Source organism: Glycine max, chromosome 9 (assembly GCF_000004515.6).
Source record: "Glycine max cultivar Williams 82 chromosome 9, Glycine_max_v4.0, whole genome shotgun sequence".
Lineage (NCBI taxonomy): Eukaryota > Viridiplantae > Streptophyta > Magnoliopsida > Fabales > Fabaceae > Glycine > Glycine max.
Genome location: NC_038245.2, coordinates 49,332,609 through 49,347,019, shown reverse-complemented (window position 1 = coordinate 49,347,019; position 14,411 = coordinate 49,332,609). Strand labels below are relative to the sequence as shown.

General features: G+C 32.5%; 2 protein-coding genes across 3 annotated transcripts; both read right to left on the bottom strand.

The window, feature by feature from the left end:
- Positions 1–1,660: 1,660 nt before the first annotated feature.
- Positions 1,661–5,828, bottom strand: LOC100803572 (thioredoxin H9). Of its 2 annotated transcripts, none has more exons than XM_003534585.5 (5): positions 5,625–5,828; positions 4,630–4,697; positions 3,670–3,792; positions 2,276–2,398; positions 1,661–2,071 (listed from the first exon to the last, which is right to left on the bottom strand). In XM_003534585.5, exons 2-5 carry the CDS (start codon positions 4,648–4,650, stop codon positions 1,919–1,921), a joined length of 420 nt encoding a protein of 139 aa, XP_003534633.1. In that variant the 5' UTR covers positions 4,651–4,697; positions 5,625–5,828; the 3' UTR covers positions 1,661–1,918. The 2 variants fall into 2 exon arrangements, with proteins under 2 accessions (XP_003534633.1, XP_025979662.1); XM_026123877.2 differs by lacking the exon at positions 5,625–5,828 and adding an exon at positions 5,552–5,572.
- A 4,213-nt stretch (positions 5,829–10,041) lies between these two features.
- LOC100802703 (ubiquitin-conjugating enzyme E2 28) lies at positions 10,042–14,281 on the bottom strand. The gene is made up of 5 exons (XM_003534583.5): positions 14,053–14,281; positions 13,865–13,958; positions 13,450–13,577; positions 13,265–13,369; positions 10,042–10,399 (listed from the first exon to the last, which is right to left on the bottom strand). The coding sequence occupies exons 2-5, from the start codon at positions 13,932–13,934 to the stop codon at positions 10,256–10,258; spliced, it is 447 nt and encodes a 148-aa protein (XP_003534631.1). The 5' UTR covers positions 13,935–13,958; positions 14,053–14,281; the 3' UTR covers positions 10,042–10,255.
- Between the last annotated feature and the right edge of the window lie 130 nt (positions 14,282–14,411).

Sequence of the window (14,411 nt, the reverse complement as noted above, 5' to 3'; positions counted from 1 at the left end):
TTTTTATATTATTTTCTGACTGTGAACCAAGCATATGCATTATAATGATCATGATAAATGGTGTATTGATAAGCATCACCGTGATCTATGTGTATTATATCTGGGGTGGTCCTTGTTCAGCTGAACCCATATGGATGGACTGTGTGTGAATGTGTGGGGAGAAGTGAAGTTCTTCTATCTTCAAAGATGGAAAAAAAAAATCTTCTAAAAATATCACTATTTTCAACATATTTTCTGGATCCCACTAAGCATGAAAGAATATGAAAATTATAGAATTATACATTAAATATGGTCAGCAGTGAGCTAGGGACAACGTGTGAAGGAGTTAGAGGAGGAGGAACATTTTTCAACGTTTGCGTTGTATGGATGATTCCATGATAGTGACACCTGTGCGGTGTGTACATAATATTCTCATTCATGAATGTGACACTTGCACTAAACATCCACCGTCATATTTGTTTTTCTCTTAAATACGGGGTCGCTGTTTATACCATATAAATTAGTTTATAAATAAGCATAAAATTAAGTCTGAAGCATTGACCAAGGAACTGATTAAATGTGAAGCGAAGGTGATCTTAGCTTCTTGTGTGCAAAGCACATAGTTGTAAATTGCTTGGTTTCAATTGGCTGGTTATGTAATCTTTGTGTGAAGAAATGAAAAGAATTTTTGAGGTGCGAGATGCTTCGAGAACCAATTGAAATTTATTTTATTTTTAATTTTCATAATAGAAGTCTCAAAATATGGTATGACTCATCTTCTCTCTGATATGGATTTTTAAGTTATGGATGAATTCACGATTTTGGTGAGAAAAAAGTAAAAAACAAATAGAAGTTGTAAAAGCAAATACGATGAGGAAAATTTAAAACACACACACACACACACAAAAATCATCAATTCAAATACGACTCTTGAAACAAAGTTGTATCACGATTTACAACTTACCCCTTGACGAGGAATTATTCAAAATCTATCCCCATTTAATAATTTTGAAGAAAAAATACCCCCTCTCGATAAAAAAAAAAAAAAAAAAAAAACCTCTCCGTTGCATCTTTTATAATATCTCATTTTATCATTCTTTTTTCTCTTTCTCTCTCGGTGTAATTTTTTTTTTACAATTTATTGTACAAACAACATTTCTCTATAATAAATATAAACATACACTCACTTTTTTTTTTGTGAAAACATACACTCACTTTGTCTTCATAAGTTCATATACTTGCTCACTCCATTTTCTTCCCATCTCTCTTTCTTTTCTATCAAACTATATTATTTATTTTAAATTAATATTTATATTATCTTTAAAATTAAAGTAGTAAAAAAATATTAAATAAAAATTAAGTTCACATTATCCTGTTTTAAAATGAGCAGATAGCTTTATATTTAATCTTCATGTTAGTATAAAATATCGTAATATTAATATGCAGAAATTTAAAATCGAATGCATCATTATTAGTTTACTATAGATCAAGAATTTTTTAGGAGTGAGGGCAAACAAGGAGTGCAACATCAGTTAGCCCAACTGATAAAAAAAATCTATACACTATACTATGCATTGCTACAAACCATCAAGTAGGTCAACGATCTCTCACTCTTTCTCTTTGTATTTAGTTTTTGTGATCACTTTTAATTCAAAACAAACAAATGAAGGGGACAAGGTAATTGAGCCAAATGTCATGGCACAAAATTGAATTTGCTTAAACAACAAAGTACAACAATTTTTTTATATTTGCAAAACAGGCTTTTTCTAAATACAGCAACGTCACTTTGGATTGGAGAAATTCATGTGCCATGTCTTATATTTACATCCGAGGGAAAATGCAACGACACTCACGGCAAAAAAAAAAAAAAAAAGCATGTAGAAAACTAGTTGTGACTTGTGAAAGGACAAAGGGCACAGAAACATGAATGAGAAAACAGTCACTGCTTATATTCGGGAAGCGAATCATTAATGACAACAATCTTCTTCAGCAGTTCTGGCTTGTTGGCTCCTACAAGTTTGTCAAGTTGTTGTCCATCTTTAAGAAAGAAGAAAGTTGGTGTGGCTTTGATGTCCCATGAAGTGCTGAAGTCCTGGAACATATGCAATGAAACCACCCATGTTCAATAAACTACATGGTCATCAGACAATGTTTAATATGTGATAGTGTCCTCTAGTTCATGTTGAATTGAATATGTTTGACATTTGAATTGTTTTATGTTTGTATTGAAGGGGAATACTAGTTGATACAAAAATAACTATGTGAAATAGTAGTAATCTGTAGATTCAGTACTTACAGTTAGATCATCCACATCAACTAACAAGAACATCATAGATGTGTATTTCTCAGATAACTCGCTGTAATATGGCGCAATCATCTTACAAGGACCACACCATGTTGCACTGAAATTTGCAATCACCTGTTTGAACAAGGATTTATAGTATTAAATTATTGTACCCAAGGAAAACAAATTAGTCAAATTCTAACTAAGACCCTGAGGACACTTATCAAGGAAACAAGAATTGGAAGATTTTTATGAAAAAGAAAGCATCTGTTATATTAGGAATACAAAAGTCATTTAATACAAGCTTTTTTTAAGTAACTAGAAGCATTTAGCAAAGTGTACATAGGCATAGAAGAAAATGAATCAAACTTCTCTCATAAGTTTAAGTCAATTTATGCGCCTAGGTTTCTTTAAAAGTTCACTCTTCTAACTTCTTCAAAGGTTATACATCACTTGATTTCAACTAATTTAGAACACTTATGTATTTTACTTCTTTATTTTCTTCTCTTATAAGTGCTTATTGAGAAGTTTATCCAAACTAAACCTTAATGATCCTCAATTAGTGCTCTTAAGGTACTCATTAGAAAACCCCAACAGATTATATAGAATAGCAAGTAAATAAAGTTAAAGAAAATATTCTGGAAAATCTGCAAACAGTATCTTTGTATTACTATATATTTTATTCAAAAAGGGAGGGGTCAACATCAGAATATCTCTATAAGCATGCACTCTTGTGTGTTGGAGAGAGAGAGAGAGAGGCAGTACTAATCAACAATAATTTGATATCCTAATACCTAGTTTGCAGAAATTTTACGCCACTACTAGACTAGCCAGAGTAAAACCATGTCAAAACTCAAAAGAGAGACAAAACCATGTTGTGCTTTTCAAGGTTCAAGAGTACATTGCAGGACATCCATTGAGATTAGTTTTTAGATAAGTCTTAGACTGTTATCAAATATCCTGATTCTTTCAATGTTTGTGTCAAATTTAATAGCAGGGAATCAAATATCCTGATTCTGAATCAGATAGTACATTGTTTGGTCAGGTGCTTACACAAATACAACTCAACATAATGCTTGAAATAAGACAGTAGCATGTTGATTACATTTGAAAGATAATTGAAACAGAATCCAAAATTAGCTTGACAATAAAGTAGAAGCACTCAATAGAAAGAAAACAGATGACACAGAGCATTTCATTAATATGGATGCTCGAGTGTAGAATTCTTTCCAAAGTTATACCCTTAAAATTCCTAAAGAGGCACTGAAAATACAAATGTTATCAAACTATACACATGCACGATAAGTCATGGTAAGGTATTACTGGTTCATCCAAACAACACAACAAAAATGGAAATAGGTCTTTAGTTTTACTGTCCTACAGAATAAAAAAGAGGGAAAACTAACAATTTTGCCACCCCTCCTTGCTTCTTCCAAAGATTGGTCCCACGCTTCTTTGGTGGTAATAAGTTTCACATTCCCAGCAGCAAAATCCACATCATGATCAGAATCATTATCCTTAGCATGATTCTACAAGCATTAGAAACATGAAACTTCTCAGTCAACTTGCTTACCAATGCTTTCAAAGTTCTAGAAGCATTAAGGCTCCACAAAGTTGACAAAGCTATCCCACAAAGACACACTTAAAAAATTTATTTCCGTTGTTCTTTCTGGCAGCCAGTAGCAGGTAGAAACAGAAAAGTCAGGGCTAGAAGCTTACAGAAGAATCAAACATCTAGCTACAGAAGGAGTACTATCATATCATACTACATTAATAGGGTTTCCATAAGCCAAAAACACTGCAATATTAAAGATAAGCAGGAATGGGGATGTGGAAAAGAGACATATTTTGAAATAACAGTTAGTTACAGATAATCCCTTCATTTGACACCATTAAAAGATAAGGAAGACTGGGGGGCAGCAGGAGGAGAAGTGAAGAAAGTTACAAAATAGAAAATGCATACATAAAATAATTTTCCATTTCTAATTCTTCCATAATTCTCATTAGTTTTGCATCCTGTTAAATTTTTTTCTCTATTCTTGTTTTCATCATCACTGTCTAACCTATCTGCTACAGATTAGGTACAAGTAACACATTTCACACAACCACAAAAAGAAGCCACAGTAAAAATCTATCAGTTTGAAATTACAAACAGCAAGCCTTTCCTTATGTCATCTAGGCATACACTATCAATGAGAAAACACCCTACAACACACTTTGCAGGAAATTTATTTTGCTTTTAGAGTATGCTTTCTGATGAAGAAAACAACTTATCAGAGAAAACAGGTGAAAGGCCCGAGGATTTCAACTTATAATGAGCATAACAATAAAGATTATGAATGATTGATGCATTGAAATATTCTCACCTTAGACACACAACTCCCCATATAATCGTTTGAAAGCCGCAAACTTGTAAACTTTAATGAATGGAAGCCTGAAAGAAGGAAGACCACCGATGTCAGCAGATCAAATTTTTTCAAGTCAACCAGAACAAAAGGGAAAGTACAGAACACAATAGCCAAGTCACAGGTTGATTAATAAACATAAGCAACACTCAATTAGTGGACTATCTATCAGCCTGCAAGTTACACCAAGGCCACAGGTAAAGCAAAAATTAAGCAGCATACGAAAATATGCACCCTAATAAATGTTCACCTAACCAAATATCAGAAATCACATCCTTATATAAATTTCTCAAAAAAAGGAACCAAAAACAACTACAGGGCAAGAAAAGATGAAATCTGATAGCAGACAAATCGGAAGGGGCAAAATCAAACAGAGCAAATAAAGTATTTCACTCTTCAAACATGCATGCATTCTCAACATTTGTCAAGTTGAAGCAGAGGGTAACAAAAAGTCAAAAGCCCTACACTCCTCCGCAATCACAAGAAGAGTAGAGTATGCCATGTAGAAGCCAAATGAGAATAAGAAGAATGAAGGAACACAAAATGAAAATTACAATGTATATTTAGACATGACACATGGTTTATTTCTCAAATTTTCATCCATTCCTAGCAAGAATGCCATAACACAAGCTCTCATAAATGCAAAGCAAAGTAAACAAACTTCCAACATGGTGGTTTTTCCTCAGAAAATTGATTTTGTTGCTGAGAAACCCAAAAGACCAGAAAGTAAATAATTCGGGAAATCACATCAATACCAATTTTTCTATATCTGGAAAGTTGAAGTTGCAAGCTTTCCATCATTTTCCATACATTAAAAACAACCCCATCAAAATTAAATTAGCAAAAACAAGGATAATTGAAGGAAGAGTCACAATTAAATCACCTCAAAAAAATTGAGGTTTGAGATTGCTTAATTAGAGAGAAAGATCAATTCAATGATGAAAGACAAATCGTACCCAATTAACAAAATTGAGCTGAAACGAGGTAATGATTGTGAAAAACCACACACTACTGCCACTCCTCGGATTCGGAAAAGATAAGGAAAGTGCTATCGGGGTTTCGTGAATAACAAAGATTTTGGTGTTGGTTTAAACACAGGATAATAAATACTAATAAGCAGGTTCTTGAGACAGGAGCTATTTATAATTATATTTGACATATAATCAAGTTTTGGTATGGATGTATGATTAAGTTGTAATAATAAAGCCTCCAACTTAGGACGTGGCAAAACTACTTCATAATATTGATAGACATCTCATCATATGAATTAATTTAAAATAATTATTTTAAAAATTAATAAACATAATAAATTATAACGGAATAATGTAAATTTTTTTACATATAAGTAAATATTTAATCCTTTTCTAATAATATTAGTTAATTAATTAATCACTTGAAGCCACCTAAGATGAATATAATGTAGCCATCTTAAGCTTGATTTTTACACCGTCCAGGTTCAATCAGCTCCTTTTATACCAATAATCATTACTCTCTGCCAATATAACTCTTCAAACTTGCCAAGCCAACTGTTCTCTTTTTAGCAGCCGAAGTTTTAGATCCGTGAATATTTTTACAATAATTAAAAAAGAAAAAAAATGATGATCACCAAAAAGTACCAAAGGAATCACGCATTTTTTGGGTGATGATAATACTAAATCATTCATTTTTTCCAAGTGAATCAGGATATTTCTTCGTAGCCAGAGTCAATTATCGATAATTGGAATTATTATCATGAGATATTAAATCACACATTTAATTCTCTACAGAGTGTTTTGCATTATTGCACATTTATACAGATAAATTTTGAAATTCTGATAAAGGTTTTATTGAGCCTTTATGAGTTGTTTCATTTTTTCTTCTTTCTTGGTACGGAAGGTATTTCTGTTGAAAAAAAATCATCTATGCAGCATTTTGCATTTTTTTTTACAACGGTGACACTGAAGTTCAAATATTTGACAAAGACTCCTAATTTCTGTTATTTTCATGTATATTTTTTGTGCTCTTTATACACCTATAATATACAGTACAGATCCTTCGAAATTGACCACATATCCATATCGTACCGGCATTAAATACTACTGATATGTTTATTAAATAAGACTACCTTTGTACTTTTTGATAGAGAGACTACCTTTGTATTAAAATTTAATTGCTTTAGATAATATATTTTTTTCTTTAGATAATGAAGGAATTATTATCCTAATTTGAAAATAGTAACATTTTAATTTAAATTTGACTGTGATTATACTTTTAAATATTTTAAAAAAAAACTAGCAATGGATGATAATGATAAGAAATTAGTATAAATGTTAGTTTTATTAAAAAAAAGTCAATAAACTACAATCAAATTATAAACATAATTATATTTTAAATAGTATATATATTTTGTTGGAACTAATAGTTTAACTTTTAGAAAATTTATTGTATTTATATTCTTGCAATATAATTATACACTTGTCAAGATCTTTTGATGATAAAGTTAAAAAAAAAAAAAAATGTTGCCGTGTAATTTCTAATGGATAACGTTCATCATTGACAGAAAGATCTATTCGCGCCTCAGATTCTTTCACAAGTCTTGGTTAATTAAACAGAGTTTTAATATGGAATATCAGAATAGCCAGCAAGTTAGGATCTATTATGATTGTTTAGATATACAACAAGAATATATCAGATTGTGAAAGAAAAAGAAGAAAATAATAATAGTCTGCGTCTGTTTACATACGTATCAATGGGTTTCACGTGGTATATTATTAAAAGCAAAGTTGTAGTAGTACTAATACAAATCATAGTGCTCGCCACGTCTGATCCAAAGAATTTAAGAAAGAAAATTTTCCCATGATTTTCGTGTGTAAATCATTAATACTGGCTATTGAATCAGCCAACACGCGGTTTCTGATCTCAAGTATCAATGCTGAACTGGACTCTAGAATTTAGATACATGTATACAATATCTCTTTTATTTTTTTAACACCATTTGTAATTTTGTATGAGTATTTCATTGTGTAGTGTACGGGTTGAACTTTGTTTGGACTTATTACGAGCATATTTGCTTTATGTAAGAAAATTCATTTTTATATTGTATAAGTAAAATTTATGATTCAGAATAATTTAAATATATACCTTTATTAGTTATTATGGTTAATAGTGTCAAATTAATTTTATCTACTTTTAAAATGAAATAAATATTAATTTCCAAATTAATTTTTTAGTAAACTACATTCTCTTTTTTGTTTTTATAAAATGTTTAAATCGCATTCTCTTCTGTTTTTATTTTGAAATATGCATTCTTCTCATAGTAGTAACCAGTAAGTAATTGTGAAAGTTTCTCAATGAGTTTTGGATAGTAGTGACAAGTAAGTAATTATGAATTTCTTTTTTTACAATTTTTATTGTCGTCATAATTAATTTTGAACATTTTATTTTCAGTTTAATAATTTTAAAGTGCTATTGGTTTGGAATCTCGTCTAATAGTATTTGGGATTTTCCTTTTTTAAAGTTAACAAAATTAGTAGTAAAGATTCGTAATTAACTGTTGATCATGTCAAGAATCATAATGACAAAAAAATAATGAAAGAAAAAAACATGAGTGATTAACTGAATAACTAAAGAAAGTATTCTAACAATGATTGATTTAATGAATTATTTATTTAAAATTTATGAGCCCTATGATATTATATAATTAAAATTTTTTACATAAAAATATATTCAAATGCTAAATTTATTAGACTGAATGTTTAACTTGAGTCATAATAAATTTTATAATTAAAAAATAATTTTTTATTTTATAAGAATAAATTAAATAATGATCGTTTATATAAACAACTCACTGCTAAGTCATCTATTCCAATGAAAAATTTATTAAATAAAATTATTTAATTTTAAATAACTCAAAAAAACATCGTATTAGAATTTTTCAGAAGATATAGAACATAGAAAAAAATATATTAAAATGCATAAAATAATATTGTCTGTGATTTCTTTTTTCACTTTCTTGTAATTTTTTTTGTAATTCCTTAGGATATTGGTTAGCCACATCCTTAACTTATTATATAATACTTGTAAGTATTGATGAGATAGGCAGGGAATTATTTATGAAATGGATTGAATGTGCAACGGAGAAAACAGAGTGGTGGGGGCTTTTAATTTTGCCAAGCTGGAGTCAGAAGACAAGACAATGAGCCCCACAACTTAGGCTTTTTGTGTGGACTATAATAGCTTTAGGTACAAGACAGTTGGGCAAGAGAAGAGATGAACCACGATTGATCTGATCATAGACCTAAACAACAAAAGCACCAATTACAGGCAAAGCAAACTCCAACCTTGCTTTAGTTGCAAATTGGACAATCATTCATCATTTTATTTTGTTACTTTACTCCTTTTCGAGATCACATGCATAGAAGATCCAATTCACAGAGGAGAAAGAAAATCGGGTGAATTAAAATTAGTTTGATTTTCACATATTATTAATATAAATGTTTATATATTATTAATCAATTAAGAATTATCATAAATATAATTTTTTAAAGTAAATAATTAAATTATGATAATAATTTATGAGGAATATTAGCGGTACTCTCATAAACTCTTTCTATAATTAGTTATAATATTAATTTATTGAAAATCATGAATTTTAATATGTTTTATTTCTCATTTAATATAAATTGTGATTTGTAATAAATTCTAACAAAATCTTAAAAAGAGTGTCATACAGAATACCTCAGTCCGCTAGCATTTCTCTTTTAAAATTTTTGTTTCGTTGCTCCATTTTTGTAAAAAAAAAAAAACTGCTTTCAAATTTTTAAAGAAATATATATTTTGATCATTTTTCATTTAAAAAATAAATAAAAATTATTTCAATCGCTACTTTGCCCAGAAGCAAAGGACATTCGGGTTCTGAGACCTGAATCTGTGCATATCGCCTAGCTCTAAAATCAGAATCATTTTTAGATTGCTCCAAATTCCTAAAATATTGTCACAAGGCAAACATAATTTTCTTTTAGTTCGTATTATCATTCTCCAATAAAAGAATATGTTTCACTCTCATCCAATTTTCGTTAATAAAAACATTGTCCATTACTCGTTTTCACAATTACGGTATAAAAGTAAAAGTTATGTTGTATATAAAACACCACCAACACATGAACCTAGCCAAATAGCCTAAATAATTACCATAGTTATTTGAGATTATCTAACAGAAGATGTTATTCTAATTAGAGAAATTGTGCCCGTCTAATTCAGTATATTTTGAAGAACCAATTAATTTTACTGGCATTCAAAAAAATGCTTTCGTAAAACGTGATTATTTTTCTTGGAAAAAGCTGTTTAAAACATATGACTATTTCTACATTACTTCATAGAGTAACACCACAGCCATGACACAAATAACATCTTGTTCATGCGTTCGCATCATGATAAAAACATCACAGTGGTTGTTGAACATAGTTATTTTTATCAAATTAAGACACCGCCCTTCCCTATCCCCTCATAACAAACATAATCTTACCCCAGAAAAACAGGAAGAGAAAAGCAAACCCACAAAAGTTTTCATAGATGCCATCCATTTCAATATACATTATCTAAACACAAATCAGCCCATGGCATACTTCTGGGTCCAGCTGCGTGCAGTGGCCTCATACTTGGCCCGGTCAGTTTTGTACATGTGAGCGATTTCCGGAACAAGTGGATCATCAGGATTTGGATCAGTCAGCAATGAGCAGATAGAAAGCAGTACCTGCATATGCCAAGCAAAACATAATTATAAAACCCTTTTACTTGGGATTCCTCTCAACATCAGCAATGATTTCCACAAGAAACATGATTTCATAAATTCATAACAATCAATTAAACAAAAAATGCTTAAAGACATCAATAGATAGCTAGTTAAGAATTGGAGTAGCAGGCTTCGATCCCATCCAATGCTCTCCACCATTTTCCCAGGCCCCACTAGGGAGCTTTTCGGGGGTCTCTATGGACCCCTCCACCAGGCCCAACCAAAAAAAGTGCTTAAAAGACAGAATTGCATTGTTAGAATAAGAGTTCTAAATTTACCCTGCCATGGTGCCATATTGCATCAGGCAAATAAAAATACAGAACCAGACTACCTAATTATGTTGGCAGGAGGCAAAACAAACCACCCACAACTAAAAAACAGTATTGTCTGGACTGTACAAAATGCACAATTCTCAATTACTATTGAAGATGAATTTGAAACGTAATTAAAAGTTAATGGACAAAAGCACAAGTAAGAAATTTTCAAGGAGTAAATTAAGAGCCCTCACTCCAATGTTTGGTAGAGAACTTTGAATAATTCAAAAACCACCCCTCTTCATCAACCTAAAAGAACACTCCTCAGCCCCTCAATTCTTCCATTTTTGTAATCAGAAACTACCCATGGCAATGACTGATCTATGACATTCCAAGAACAATGCTTTAAGAAAACCTATGGTCTTCTTGAGCAGCAGTGGAACTGGCTGCATCAATCTGAACAGTGGTGGTGGATTGAGCAACATAACCCAGCAGTAAAGCACCTCAGATTTGATTTCAAGCTAGCTAACTTCAGTTGAGGATTCAATGAAAGAGGCGTTTAACAGAAATAGAGTGAAACCTTGCAAGCCATGCCAATGCAGAAGATCTGCCACCAGAGTGTTCAAACTTTACAGAGAAAGGGTTGCCGCATGAGAGAGAAAGGGATGAATGGTCAAGAGTACCAAAATAGGGAGAAAGGGTAAACATTACTGTAGCTTCACTTAGGATAAATTTAATCCCTGAGAGGGAAAACATTACTCCCCTTAAATTCTGCTCTTCTATTACTGGTGTACTTGATCATCTAAGATATAAAAATTTCCTGTCCCAAAATCTTCCCCCTTTTTAAGCACCCCCTCCCCCCATCCCAAAAAGAACAAACATAGACTAAAGAGACTGACATAACATTCTTATTGGATATTCATCTACACAAACTTCTTAGAAGCATTGTCAATGAATCACATGCATAATATATTCAAGGAAATAAAGATAAGCCTAGAAAATATTTTTTTTGTTTTAGGGCATGGATTTTCCCAGAAAGAAGAGTAACATGTGCCTTTTAGATGTCATAAAGGCCAATAGTTCTAAATTTCCCAATAAAGTCAAACCAACACAACTAAAAAGTTGAAAAAAATCCAATTAGGATAATCAAGAATAATTTAAGTGACTATATTTTAGTCTACTTAATCTCTTATTTTTTGTTTAAAATCTCCTTCTGGTAACTAAGTAATGCATGTCATTATATGATAATCTCCCTTAAATGAAACAATGAATAAAAATATTATAATCTAGTTAACTACAGATTTGATCTACATGCCCTGTCAATCTAAAGATTTTTTTACTATCACCTGATAAAAAATCATCACAAGTATTACATTTAAAGTAATTCAGATAAAAGTCATCAAACTTACCATAGGAATACATGGCAATCAATAATTGCATGACAATGTTAAAAGCTTTCACACTGTTAATCCATTAAAATTAAATTCTTAACCATAATAGTTAATAGCGGATGGTGGCACATAGCAGCCACCCTCCAAAAACACCATAGCGAGATAGCAGTAGCAGGATGACCGCTATTTTGATCACCAAGTATACACACACACACACACATATATATATATTGAAAAAAACCTAAAAATAAACACACTCAAAATTAACATTCATAAGAAAGTTGAAAGAAAAAGAAGAAAAGGACTATTGGATGGCTGTTAAAGGTTGCCAGAACAGTCACCAGAAGCGCTGCCGGAAAAAGTATGAAGGTGGTGAGGTGGAGCTGGGGTTCAGAGGGTGGGAGTATTGGCACGGCACTTTTGTTCTCGAAGGTGTGGGGATAGGTTAAAATTGTGAGGGGTTAATAGTTAATTAATAGGTTAGAGAATGAAAGTGCAAAACACTGTTTTGGGAACAGAATTAAAAAAACGTGGGGTGTTAATAGGTAGAGTGAAACGGTGTGCTTCGGATACATATTCAAAAAACCCAATTAGTGAAACAGTGTGTTTTGGAAACTCATTAAAAAACCACACCTGACCCCAAAATGGTGACGCTTAGCGTCATCTTCTTCCTCCCAACCCTAAACTCAGCATCGCAACTGCAAACACTGTGAACCTCTGCTATACTGCACAATTTTGGCCACAAAGGCACAACCAGCAAAACAGTAAGGTGCGACACAACGCAACCCTTGGGAGTGGAAACCGGCTAACCGGCTACTCCACAACCCCCCGCTATAGTGCTCATTCGCGCCACTATTAACTACTATGTTCTTAACCTAAAAGTAGTTTTATGGTTTACCTATTTCAATAGATACATAATAACCCCAGAATGGTGGGACTTTGATTATAATAATGAAAACAAAACAAAACAAATGAATAAATTGAAGTGATTAAGTACAAAACGACAGATTTTCAGAAGCTTCTTTTTGGTAATTTTCCCTTAACATTATTGTTTGTCTTCTTTCTTAAGTTGGGAAACGTTAATACCATTTTGTAATGGTCACGACTTGATTTGAACCACGCAATTCAAAGATCCATGTTCACCACCACATATTTAAAACTAAACGGAAAGCAAATTGAACCTTAGAGATGGTGAGTGCAGGGCTCCACTGCTCCTTAAGGATATCAAGACAAATGCTACCATTGCTGTTGATGTTCGGATGAAACACCTTAGTCCTAAAGGCAACCTGGTTGATCAATAATCGTGAGACATTTACAACACATTTGAACAACAAAACACCTCAAATTCACACAGACATCACATTACCTTGGGAGGTTTGAAAGGATAATCCGGAGGAAAGTGAATAGTGACTAGGAATACACCTCCAGCATAAGGACTATCAGCAGGACCCATAATCGTTGCTTGCCAATGGAACATGTCCTCAGCTACTGGACCTGTAAAATAAACAATTGCATTTGTATATACTACAACAAACATATAATGCTCAAACTCAACATCATAACAAATACAGACACGCTGTTTTAAAACACGGTCCACCACGACACGTTCAGGGCATACTAAGTGCAGCAGAAACAGCAATTTCCGTGCTTTATTTAATCTATTTCATTCAACCCTAGAACAAACGCGAACCCAGAAAAAAGATTAAAATTTTTTCACAACCCAACTAGTGGGGACAAAAATCTCGTGGTGGGGGAAGTGAAATGGAGAAGAAAAGGGTTACCAGCGCTGCAAGAAGTTGGTGGGTCTTTCTGCAAGTCCTTGAGCTCCTTGAGGATGCGCTTTGAAGCCATGGGAGGGACGATACGCGTTCAGATCTGAAAGGGAAAGAGGGATCAGAACGGAACCCTAGAAATGAAAGAGAAAGTGAAAAGGGAAATAGAGAGGAAAAAAGAGTAGAGAGAGAGAGACGTGTGTATGTGTGAGTGTGAGGCTGAGGTTGTTGGATTGGAAGATTATGAATGAGGGATGAATCGAAAGAGAAGAGGAAGAGACGCAGCGCAATCCCTCGCCTTCCCAATCCCAAATCCTCTCTTTGAAACTGCTCGCTCGCTCGCTCTCTCACACACTCAAAAATACCCAGCCCTTTTCTGGTTGGCTATATACCCACACCAAATGACATCCTTATCCATTTTTTTCTTCTTATTCCACCCCTTGCCCCAAACCTAGTATGAATTTCCCACGAATTCAAATTCCGTCTTAATCAAGTCAATTAGTTTGGATTGAGTATCTAGTGGGTTTAGATAAATATATAATTTTTACATTTTGAA